Here is a 12919-nt window from a genome sequence, read left to right as displayed (position 1 = left end):
TTAACAGGCCACAGCATGCTTAGAAAGTCATGGAATGCCCCTGGGCATCGTTTGTCTGTAAAATGAGCGGTTTGGATGACTACTCTTGCTACTTCCACTAATAATAAGTTTCCACTTACCAAAAACCGATATGTGGCAAGCAGTGTGGAAGGCACTTAAGAGGATTATCTTGTTGCAAGGTGGTTATACTTATCTCCATTTTACAGATTCGAACTCTGAGGCTCAGAGAGATTAAGAACCTACCCAGACCCTTTCCGACCCTCCCAGATGTAAAGGGCGGATTCGCGGTGTCCTGGAGAAGACAGAGATCGACTCACCTCGCTGGCCAGGTCCCTCTTGGCTTTGGCTGCCAGGAAGGCCAAGGAGTCGAGACGCAGCTCAAACCCTTTAGCCTTCTGGTTTTCCCAGCTGCTTTTATACAGTTTCTAAGGGGATTTAGGAGACAAGAAATCATCCTCATGTGAGAGGGCTTTCCTAGACTCTGTAACAACCTCTGTAGGAGGCAAGCACCAACTACATCTTTCCACGGAAACCCTAAGAGCCATAGAAGCCGTGTAACCGCAATACAGACAGGCTTCCTTATTCCTGCCTTAAGGCCTCTTGACACAGGGCTTCTGTCAAAAGAAGCAGCAACTGAACTCCAGAAGCCTTGAAAACTACTAGGAGTCTTCATGGAAGCCTCAGAGACATAGCACTGCACAACACACAGCAACATGTCTGAAAAGTCTGTTCTCTATCTCTGGTCACATACCCCACCCAGCCCAGCAACTGCCCCACCTCCATTCGTTTCTCTTTTTGCCCCCGGCCTCTAGTCCACTTGGGTCTTTTCCTTGCTCCTCCCATTTCCTGTCCTGCTCCCACCTCCAGATTTCACGTACTTTCTTCTGGAAGTCTCCCCTGCCTTTCTGTATGTGAATCAATTTAGCACCTGTAGCTCTTTCTAATTCCCCCCTCTACCCATTAATTGGATCAAGACCCTAGAAGCTGAGTGGAAGATATAAGGAAGGCCCCCTCCTTAGAAGACGGAGAAGGGAAAAGTTGAGACTATGTATGTTTTCGTGTCTAAGAGTAAAGCTACCCTGTGCACATTCCCCCAAGTGCTTTCTGTATATTAGCTCATTGAAGCCTCATGGCAACCCAGTGAGGAAGGGGCTAGTAGTACCCTCATTTTACCAATGGGACAACTGAGAGCAAAGAATTTGCCCAAGGTCACACAGCTAGTAAGTGACAGAACCCAGGATTAAACCCAGGCAGTTGGAGTTAACATCTGAGCTCTTACTCACTCTCCTCTATCAATACTCATGCTGTTTCAACTCCGACCCTGGACCAAGCACTGCCTCCCTACCCCTTCATATGGAGTGGTCCAAGCCTCCCACCAGCTCATTCCTATGAAAGGTTGTCCTTCCCTCCCCCTGAGACACTGGTCAGGAACAAGATCTGCTGGACTAGCTGTGTACAATGACCAGATGTATGAAACCTCAGTTGATGTATCAATATGGCTGGTGGGGTTTGTCAACCAGATGCCTACACACAGGGAAGCAGGGCCCTTGGTTGCCCACTCTCCCTTGCTGTACCTCACTGAGATTGGCAGCGTTGGCTCGGGCCTGTAAGAAGAGAGGCTCGTCTTTGCTGATGCTGTATTGATGGAGAGACTGCTCATTCCCTGCCTTGTAGGCCACCTGTTGGGAGAGAGCACTAGGTCAGGGGCAGGCGGCAGGGGTGGAGGTGGGCGGCATGGCTTGTTTGACTCTTCTGTGACTTGCACGAGAAGTTCTTTACAAAATCAACCAGACCAGATGCTGGCTGGCAGGATACGGTAAATGAGGTTAAGGCAGGAGAGGTGATGGGAGAAGGAGAAGCAGCAGCGAGGAGCTGGGAGAAGAATGTGGCCAGGGGACCAACCTGAGAACCTCTCCAAGGTTTTTGTTTTCACACCTTTCCCTTGAGAAGCCATTGACCTTCCCAAGCTGTTCCCATCTACACCATCCACGGCCACAAAAAGGAACCCAGCAGAGGGCTCAGATGAGCACAGACTCCCCACATGGGAAAAATAAGAAGGTCTCTGCCCCCTGCACCCCTATAATCAATCTTAGTGCATTTGCACATGCTGACACCTGGAAAGTGAACAGTGACCAAAACATGAGTGAATAGCTCCTCCATGAAAACTTCTCTTTCTTGCTCTTTCTCTCTTCCCCTTCCCCACTTGATTTTCCAAACAGTGGCTTTCTGCTGACTCTGAGTTATGTTGATAGCATCCTTTCTTGCAGGTGTACCTGGACCTTTGGGAAGGAAAGCTAGTACTGTCCTGGCCAGACTGTAGCAACTACAGCTCCTGCTCAGTGCAAGAGCAGAGTACACTGATGTGTAAACAATGTATGCGATGCTCATTGTTCTGCCTCCCACATTTGAGCCCAAGTGGGCATGACACACACCCATCCCACAAGCAAATGTTGTCCTCCTCCAAGATAATTCTCTACTGGCTGCAGAATTATGGAGTCTATGACAAGATAGAAGGAGAAAGAAAGAAGAAGAAAGAAGGAACTAGATAATATCGAAAGATAAAAAGGAGCAACATCAGTGGGCATCTATCCTTACCAACCAGGGGAGAAGTGTGGTGGGTGAGCAGGGAGGCCTAGCGTCCAGCTCCCAGAAACAGCCTGGAAGCCTGTGGAAAGCTGAGTGTGGCCTATATAAAGGAAAGGCTCTTTGGTTCCCAGATCGTGCCTGGGCAGCACCTGCTGTTGTCCCTGGAGGTTCCCGGGCCCATGACACAGCAGCTTGGTGGAGAAAGGGCAGCCCAGGACTCACCCCACTCTGCAGCTCCTGGCTCTTCTTGGCATGCTCCATCTGGGAGCTGTCAGCCACACTGGTGAACTTCAGCTCATCCACCCTCTGCCTGTAGTTTTTCTGTTTCCAAAGAAAAGGGACCCCAAAGTATTAGGATCGGATTGCCCCCACCACACACGTACACTTTCTATGATCCATTTCTTTTGGGGGAACGTTCCAGCTGGTCCTGCAGCTTAAACAAGACCACACAGACATGAGACAGCCTGCTCTGGTGAGCTTGTTTTAGTTGCTCCTACTGAATGGGCACTTGAATTTTCCCCTCAGTAAATCCTATATTTCACCGTGTGCCCTGGGATGTGTTCATTTTATAAATCTAGGTCTGACACAGGAGAGCAAGATGGAGGGAACTTGGACTTTGCAACCATGAAGACCAAGATCCAAATCTTGCCTCCAACTCTTTCCAGCTTCATGACCTTAGGCACATCACTTAATCACCTGAGCCACTCACACTTCAACTGTACAATGGGGAAAACAATAGAGCTGCCTCACTCGGAGGTGGGGCTGAGGCTTCAATGCCATGCTCTCCATGAGTGGAGTCCTTGGACAGAGTACGCGTTCACTGCTTTAGTCACTACTGTTATTCATGGTGCCACCACGAATATGCAGGAAGCATCCGCCCTGGATGGGAAATGCCAGGAGCCACAGACAGGAGGCCAGTGGTCAGGTGGGATTCACCCTCATAGTGTCTGAGTGTTCCAGATCACTGAGGTCTTGTCCTCATAGTGTCTCCGTCTCACAGCCACAAAATCATAGGCAAAGTTTCAAATGTACTAATTCTGTCCCCACATGGGGACTTCTTGTCCTTTCCGGAGGTTAGTTCCTCTGGCTTTTCCATTGGAGTTGCCAAAGTTGATGGGAAAGGAGGCTGCTGAGGATGGCTTGTTGAAGGAAAAGCTTCACAAGGTGGGGAGATCAGAGATGAGCAAATCCCTCAGGATCGTCAACAAGAGGGTTATGGATGAACTCAAAATAGGGATTGGAATATTGAAAACTCCAAATTTTCTCCCTTTAAGAAGAAAGAATTCTAGTGAAAATATTCCAAAGAGACTTGTAATTTCCTGTCTAGTTCCAGTGTGTTGAATGGTAAAACTCCTTCACCACATAATTGAAGGAAGTCGTATTGTCCTTCCATGCCTGGAAATTCCTGGCCATCCCAGACCCTGCATTGGTCAAATGATAAGTATTTATTGAGGAGCCAAGAATCCACCCTGTACAGGAGTCAATAGGGATGTAAAAAATGCAAAGGAGATGATATCTTGCTGGCCCTCGCGGAGTTTAAAAATTAGTAGGCACAGGAAGTGAGATAGAAATCGATGTTCCTAAGGCTGAATTCATTCCTAAGGCTGGTGAGGCCCCTCACCGCATCCCTATCCAAGACAAATGGGGCTCTGAGAATGGTCTCAAAGAAGCTAAGTAATAGGAACCCTAAAGTGTTATGCTCTTCTCTCTACCTTCTTTATTTACACATTCTAGCCTTAAATGCGTTTGTGTCTGAGAGGAGGATGAGTGCAGTGAAAAAATAAGAGTAAATTACAAAATGTGCTTTGGGGATGCAATATGGCTTAATGGTTAAGAGTTGGGGCATCAGACCACACTGGATACAGATCTCAACTCTGCTACTTACTTGAAGTGGGACTTTGTCTCACTTTCCTCATATGAAAAATGGGAATACTAATAGGATAATAACAGTGTGTACTTACATAGGGCTGATGTGAGCAATAAATGAGCAATATGCATGTACCACTCTCAAAGGGATCCATAAATGACAGCAATGAGTTCTTAATTATCATCAGTCCACAAATGGCGGCTATTATTATCGCTATTATTACCACTTGCAAGAGATATGCCGAATCAGCCTTCCTGGCCTCGAAACAAGAATCCCCTTTGAAGATACCAAAGAGAGTTCCTGAAATAGTCACATCTCCCAATGAAATGCCCTTCAAAAGTCCTCCTCTGCTGCCGCCAAAGCCGGCTTTACACGGTGTAGAGAGAAGCACCGGCTTAGAGTCGCAGGGATTTTGAAGAGTAGCCTGTCCAACGTTCTCATTAACATTAGACTCTCTGATTCAGAAGGAATCAACGCACCTCACACAGCAAACACGTTTTCCCCACATGCTAATTGACTGTGCATTACCACCCTTCTCAACTACTCTTTGGATGCAACTGCTACTTAAGGTAAATTGCTGGGCTTCTTACAAACACCTCCCCAAGAAGTTTAAGGTGTGGAAGCTTACTTCAGGATGTGCTACAGGTACACAGTGACGAAGTACCCCTCTGAGTCACACTCAAAATAAGCCTGGGGCATGGGGGGGAAGAAGCAGAAGAAAAGATTGCTCTTGGTGATTTATGGGCTGAGAACTACCAGAGGCGAGGGTCAAAGCTCAGGTTACCTCGCTGACCAGCTGTCCAGCCTTCTTGGCCTGTTCCAAATTGAGACTGCCCTCGGTCAGCCACCCGACTCCTTTCATCCATGCCAGGTCGGCCTTGTACTGCAGCTGCAAGAGAAAAACCAAGCTCTAATCGGACACACGGATGCAGGTTGGGCAAAGTTGAGGGAGAGTTAGGAATATCCTTGCTCCTGCATTGTCTTCCTAGAAGGACTGCTCCCTACTCTTTTAGACTCTTGCAGAACTCTACTTGGGGGGTGAAGCCACTGGGCCCACCTTGTAATCAGAAAAGCATGTTCTACCTTAGCGCTGAAACACCACAACCTTATCAAAAAGAGGGCTTTTCAGAACTTTTGACCAAGGACCTTACCTGCCAACCTGAAAAATTTCCAAGATTTACTTACTATTTGCAACACTTGCTTCCCCTTGAATCATCGCATTACCATCTTGACTTTCACCAAAGCTCTGAGCCCCAATCCTCCATTCTCTAGTCTCCGTTGTCTCGACTGTATCTCTATCTCTACCTCCCCATCCATCCTCCCTGGGCCCAGCACATCTCAGCGGTTCCTCCTAGTCCTCTGAATTATCTACTAGACTCAGATACAGGTTCAAAATCACTCTGAAAGTGTCACTGTACCCAATTGCAGGAGATGTGTGGGGAGAACCGGCAATGAGTGAGGGCTCACCTCACTCTGGAGCCCGTAGGCTTTCTTGGCCCACTGAGTTTTCATATCTTCAGGCAGCACAGTGTATTCATGCAGTTTTTTCCTGTAGTCCAGGTCACTGGCCAGAGCTTGGGCCTTCTTAGCATGCCTGATGTTCACCATGTCCATGGGCAGGTGAAAGTGGGTCTTACTCTTTTCAAAGCCTTTCTTGTATTCAACCTGAAAAGTACCAAAACAAGGCCCAGTACTTGAAGCCTGCCTTTGCAGGAATGATGTAAAAACACAAGAAAGAAGCCCAGGCTTCTACGAGGAATTGACACTCTGGACAATGTCACCCATCTGTCAGAAAGATGTGACCCAAATCCTGTAAGGTGGCAGCACCAGGGAGCCAAGCTTCCTCACTACTTTGTCTCTGGGAAGAATGCCTCCCACCCAGCCTGAATCTTTTTACCTGGCTTCTCCAGGAGGAGAACACTCTATCCAGGGTTTCTATAGAAGCTTTAAGAGGCAGAATAACAAAGCCTGGGTTCCAGAGCCAGACAAGCTTGAGTTCAAACCTCATCTTCCCTTTGTCAGCTGGATGACCTCTCAAACGTCATAGCAACTCTCAAAGGGCTCAACTTCCTCAGAGGACTTTCGTGATAAGCAAACGAAATAGTAGCTGAAATCCCTTAGTGCAGGGACTGGCATATAGCAAACACTTGATAAATGTTGGCAATGATGATGGATGGTCGTGATGATGGTGATGGTGACGGTGGTGATGGTGATTATGGTGATGCTGGTTGTATGGTGGCAAGGAAAGGTAGTGTGCTACAGTAGAAGCAGTATGGTGCCAACAAGTAAGAGTTCTGGGACCTAATTCTCTACCCCTCCACCACTGCCATTGACTACTATCTGACTTTGGGCAAGACAATCTTTTTGGCCACAGTTGCACCAACTGCAAATAGGAAATACCAATTTATTCTTGGTCTAAACTGAAGCCAAATTCTCAGTGTCTCTGTCTGCTTCATGACTATGTACTTCATAGGGCTTGTTCTGTAGGCACATCCAAAATGGCGACCCGAATGTCAACTCTCTTATTCTATTCAAACCACGGCTCCTTAATGACTCATCAGGTAATTATATCTCACTGCACCATTGGAGCATTATAAGCTGGCCTCACAGCTTGGAGCAGCAATTGTAAAGCAGAAACCCGATGCTCATGTGTCCTTTTTGCTGTTCAGCCTTGGCAGGGAAGACTTGATTAGACATCAACTCTGTCTCTTGTAACAGAACTCTCCTTCCCCAGAGGATTTTGACTAGTGACATTTACCATGGTTAATCTCCAGCCATTACAGTTGTTTACAAGCAGCGTTGTTTTGATTGGTTGGAGCCTGGATGCCCCAGTTGTTTGCTAACTGTTTTGAATACCATGTGTGTTTGCGGCCACAGGATTCCTCCAGGACATCACCACAGCACACAGGGTGCTTGCTGTCTAACTCTCCCAGAAGAATGAAGCTCCAGTAGGGAGGGACCCTTTACGTGGTATTCATTCTTACAGCCCCGGTGTCTCGCACAGGACCTTGCCCATATTTGGTGCTTGGTAAACATCTGTGGAATGAATACACGTGGCCGACACCTTTGTACCTTGATCAGGAGATGCTGATAACCCTTAGGGGCCACTCTACTCATCTATTTTAAAAGAGCAGTATGCTTTGGCAAAATATAGAAATGGAACAAACTTCTCGCCCCAGCCAGGAAAGAAATTGTAGGTGGAAGTCAATAAAGAGGTAGCAGTCCCAGGTGAAGGCCTGGAAAAACTTTATAAGCAACTCAACTCTAAGTAAAGGGTTGAGGGAGAAAAGAGTTTACCTCGCTGCTCATCTTGGCAACCTGCAGGGAGTGGAGGAGCCTCGAGTCTGTCGTTCCCATGACTTTGCCTTTTGTTTTTTCATATTCTTCTTTGTATTTAATCTTGAGACAAAGAAGAAAGTCTACTGTGAGTGAGAGAGAAACTTTGCCCTCCAAGGGCCTCTGGTTTGAACAAGTGCAGGAAGAACAGTTCTGAAAAAACACCTCCCAGTCTTTTGTGCCCAAGAGAAGATAAAAAAGTATTGCGACGTTTACATTAACAGTCATTCTTTTTTCCTGCAGGACCACTGACATTTTATGGGAACCATTTCTTATGCATTTCTGAGTTAATGAGAGGAAACCTACGTTGCTAGCGAGCTCTCCAGAGGCTTTGGCGGCCAGCAGAGACATGGCATCCAGCTTCATCTCAAATCCTTTCCCCTTTGTCTTCTCCCAGCCTTCTTTGTACTTAACCTGACAAACAACAACACAGGTGAATAGGAGTCGCTATCCATATTCCTGCCAAAAGTTGAACAGAAATTTAAAAAAAAAATGCAAAAAACAGCAAAGTTGGTTTCTTCATCTGTTTATAAAGCAGAATCTTGGCTGTTATTATCAAAATGATCACAGCAATGATTAACTGCCATGCAGGGCAGTGGTAATGGGACAGGACAGAGAGAAGACCCATGTGTCCATCCGAGCTCCACTGTTTCCTGATCATGTGACCTTGGGTAAATCACTTTACCTCTTTTAGACCTTGGTTTACCATTTTCACAAAGAATATCGTATTATGTGTCTCTGGGTTGCTGTGAGAATAAACTGGATATAATATATGAAAACAGATCTTAAGCTGGGCAAGTGCAACATAGATATAAAGTTTTAATATTGCCATGGTAACAACACTTACTGTTTATTGGCCTTTTCCTAAATGCCTTCTACTCATCAATTGTAAGTCTTCTCATTAGGCCTGTGAGGCTCGGAGACATTAACGACCTCAAATGGGGTCACGGGTTAAAAATGGTAGTACCAATGTCTAACTCAAGTCTATCCTGTACCAAAGCCCATGCCACTAACTGTGTCCCTACAGTAAATACCTCCTTGGGGTTATGACAATTGAATAATCCCATATGGACAGGGCCTAGCATAGAACAGGCATTTAAAAAATGTTAGTTCCTTTTCTTTCCTCTCATGCCCCACAAATCCCACCTAGAATGCGAAGCTTAATCACAGCCCACTTGTGACTCCAGACAGAACCTGGTGATTAAGATTGATCTTCTTAAAACTCAAATTTTCTCTGCAAAGCAAAGCAGCAGTTGGAAGTTACCGGGATGAAGATGATGTGTTTGTTCGAGAACAGACTGTACACATGCTCACATACTGAGAATGAAATTGCTATGACCAATTTATCCCCAGTGGATGACCATGTGCCATGAGACAGCAAAATTCAAAATTATAACATGATGGTGCCTTTGCTGAACCTCTCCTGTGAACAGAATAGTCCCTGCTCGTTGCCACTGGTGTCTCCATTTTCACATCTGTTACATAACCCCCACCACGTCTCAGGCATGTTGTCTGCTTACCTCACTAAAGAGTTCGGCATTGGTTTTGGCCTTCACCAGCTGAGGTACATCCTGTGGCAACGTGTAATTCAACTTATTTTTCTCATAGTCAGCGCGGTAATTCACCTGTTGGATTTAAAATAAACCCTCAGGGTAAATGCAAGTTTTTATATGGGCAGCAGGAGAATTTTGGACATAACATTTTCCTTTTCACTTTCCCCTTAGACTCATAACAGAGAAGAGTTTCCGGAAAAGGCATTTTACAAGGAAGCCTGTAATTTTACGAATGTTTTAAATTAACAGATTGAAGATGCAAAGGAAGAAAGAAACGACTGAAAGGCACACTCAAGTTATGAGTTTGCAAAAGATTTCCCTGTGGCCAACTCACTGGCTCTTCTTTAAAGCACTTGAGGGTCTGAAACTTATTTTTTTAACTTGCTGCATTGCGGACGTCTTGCTGTATGCAGGGTAGATACTCAGAGTGATTATCAAGTGCCTGCCCACATTGAAAAAAAGCCAACTTAAATCACAGAAAAAAGAGGCAACCAGACATGTGATTTCCCATGGAAGAACAGAGCAGCATCTGAGAAGCCGTCTTGCCCCCAAATTAAACCTGAACCCGATCAAGTCTATAGATCCAACTACTATTTTATAGGACATTTGGAGGCCAGAGGACCATGTGAAGTCCACACGGGGATACAGTCAGCAAAGCTCCGGCTGTGGGAAACATTTGAGGATAAAGTATCCAATTTCTTTAACAACTTGTGAGAAAAGCAAAGAGATAAAGAGGAAAAGTTTAATATGAAAAGAGTCTTAAAGACATATCAACCAATCACAAAGTGTGGACCTTATTTGGATCCTGACTCAAACAAACTATAAAAAAAAAATATAGCCTTACGAGACAATTTGAATGTTGAACGCTAATTGGACATTGGTGATATTAAGAATTATTGTTAGTTTTGGTGTGATATATTAAAATGTATAAATATGTTTAAATTTTTTATCTTTCAGAGATTCATACTAAAATATATACAGATTAAATTATATAATACCTGGGGTTTTCTTCAAAATAATATGGGAGGGGGGAAGTGGGTGGGCAGACAGATGGAGCAAGACTGGCCATGAGTTGATAGTCACTGAAGCTGGGTGATGGGCACATAGGGATTTATTATGCTATTCTTTCTACTTTTGAATGTATTTGGAATTTTCCATAATAAAAAGTTTAAAGGAAGGGGCTCATTTCACGATTGTAATAAGACATATGCCACCATTAACAACAGTCAAACCCTTGGGAGCCCGATATCCAGAGGCCACAAGTCCCCCACATCTGGCTGGGCGGGGGCACGTCACTCACATGACTCAGTTGCTGGGCATTGATTTTGGCTTGAACGATCTGTGGGGTGTTGGTCACAGAGCTGTACTTCAACTTGTCAATGCTTTGCCTGTAGTTGACCTGGGTAAAAAGAGGTACAAGAAGATGTCACTTGCACTTATCTCTAAGATTTCTTTAACTCCCTCTCCCTAAACCCAACAGAGCTGCAATTCTCAAATTACTAGAAAAACAATCAAAGATTCCAATTGGAGACCAACAGACACTCCAAGCCCACAGTGAGAAAAAACAATACACTAAAGATGAGTGACTTGAACAGGCAGCTCGTAAAAGAAGTCAACTAAATGGCCAGTGAACACAGGAAAAGGTGCTCATCCACATTATTAATCAGAGAAATGCATATCAAACCCCCAATAAGACACCCCTCTACATTCGCCTGAAGAGGGAAAATTGAAACTGCTGACAATATCAAGTGTTGGCGAGGATGTGGAGCTGTGGAAAAACATACAGCACTGCGGGCAGAAGTGTAGGTTGGCACAACCACTTTAGGAAACGGTGTGGCATTTTGGCACATACACACACCCTAAGTCCCAACAAGTCTATTCCTAGGCTCATTCCCCATGAAAATGCATGCACAAGGTCACTTTATAATAATTCAAGCTGTAACATCGATATTAGTATACTTTTCTGTATATGTCTTGCACTTCAAAAGAAAAGAGTTTTTTTAAAAAGGAAAAGAAAAATGAAAGAGGAACCAAAAGTCCAATTGAAGCCATACGCATGTCTAAGTGGGAGGCGATGGAGCATCAGCGGCTCTGTGTGAGGACAGTCTTAACATGTCTTCACCCTGGTCACCCAGCCTCTGCCTGGTCCCCACTTCCCCCTTGCCTTTGCACCCTGAGAAAACTGCCCCTAAGCTTGGCACTTTCATAAAAGATGTAGGTTCAGACAAGAAGGAGGTGGAATCTCCAGGACAGCCTGGTGCATTGACTCCCTGGTTTCCCACTGCTTCAAGGTACTGAGGACTACTGAATTTTCTCTCTTTCTCTCTCTCTTTTTTTTGGTGAGGAAGATTGGCCCTGAGCTAACATCTGTTGCCAATCTTCCTCTTTTTCCTTGAGGAAGATTGTTTCTGTGCCAGTCTTCCTCTATCTTGTATGTGGGACGCCACCACAGCATGGCTTGATGAGCAGTGTGTAAGGTCCACACCCAGGATCTGAACCTGCAAATCCTGGGCTGCCGAAGCAGAGTGCATGAACTTAACCACTTCACTACCAGGCTGGCCCTTGAATTTTCTCTTTTGAAAGCACAACTTGCTCTTCAGAGAGTTAAGGATTATTAGCTCTTGCACATGGGAACATATTGATCCAATCATCTTATTTTCCTCCAAACATGCCTATGACCCACTGCAGAGAGGATGGGCACTTGAGCAGAGAGGTAAAGGATGTGTTTGAGGCTTGAAGGTAGGTTATCAAGAGTGAGGGCTGAGATGAGCTGGATGAGAGCCATAGACGTGTACAGGTAGAAGGGGAGCTGGGAAGTAGACGGGTGAGGGAAAAGGGGGTGAGGTAGCAGATGGCAAGTGGCCTCTTCCACAATTTAACCAAAGTTGGCCCTAAATCCAGGTAAAGGAGGAAAAAGTTAACTCATCCCTGATCCTGATCTTCTTCCCTATGCCTGCCTGGTCCTCTTTCATTCATCCATTTGTTCACTCACTCATTCATTCAACCAACAGTCACAGAGTGTCTACTCTGTGCAGAGTGAGCAAACTCAGACACAGCCCTGCCCACGTAGATATCTCAGCTGGGTCCTTGCTCCCAGGACCCCAAACTGACCCAGTCCCTCTGGACAACTGAGCCTCTCTGCCTCCAGGCTCCAGGCTAGGGCCGTTGGTCAGCAGGCTCTAGCTCTGTTCGTAACACCTAAATCACCATCCTACACTCCACTCACAGACTTCATGCCTCTGTTTAACCGCCCGAAGCCCAGGACCCCATCCAGTGTCCCACACAGTGTGGCAGCTTATTTAGGCCTAGGTTCTGCCTAAGAACTCCACACCCCATTGCTGCCTCCCCACTCTCTATTGCCATCTCTGCCCAGACCACCACCTACCGCCTCTGGCCATACTCCTCTGGCAGCTGGTTCTGCCCTTCACAGGGACCCAAACCTATGGCCACCACTGCACTTTCTTCCCATTTCCTGTCTGTCTGGACTAGAGTCTGATGCCTCTGCCATTCTATCTGCCTGTTGCTACCTCCTATTGATGCCCCCAGAGGGAATAGCCTGCCTCAGAGAGTCTTTGTA

The 12919-nt window shown here is 45.8% G+C and overlaps 1 protein-coding gene across 30 annotated transcripts in view; it reads right to left on the bottom strand.

Moving 5' to 3' along the window:
* Positions 1–12919, bottom strand: part of NRAP (nebulin related anchoring protein) — a 69901-nt gene that overhangs the window by 32677 nt on the left and 24305 nt on the right. For all 30 annotated transcript variants that reach the window (XM_001495882.5, XM_070260782.1, XM_070260652.1 and 27 more), the window contains 9 exons: positions 10643–10741; positions 9310–9414; positions 8096–8203; positions 7751–7852; positions 5921–6118; positions 5238–5342; positions 2809–2907; positions 1575–1679; positions 318–425 (listed from right to left, as the gene is read on the bottom strand). In XM_001495882.5, coding sequence (XP_001495932.3) covers positions 318–425; positions 1575–1679; positions 2809–2907; positions 5238–5342; positions 5921–6118; positions 7751–7852; positions 8096–8203; positions 9310–9414; positions 10643–10741 — 1029 coding nt within the window. The remainder of the gene's footprint in view (positions 1–317; positions 426–1574; positions 1680–2808; positions 2908–5237; positions 5343–5920; positions 6119–7750; positions 7853–8095; positions 8204–9309; positions 9415–10642; positions 10742–12919) is intronic.

Source organism: Equus caballus, chromosome 1, assembly GCF_041296265.1.
Source record: "Equus caballus isolate H_3958 breed thoroughbred chromosome 1, TB-T2T, whole genome shotgun sequence".
NCBI lineage: Eukaryota > Metazoa > Chordata > Mammalia > Perissodactyla > Equidae > Equus > Equus caballus.
Note: the sequence above shows the minus strand (reverse complement) of the source record. Positions and strands in the feature narration are given on the sequence as shown.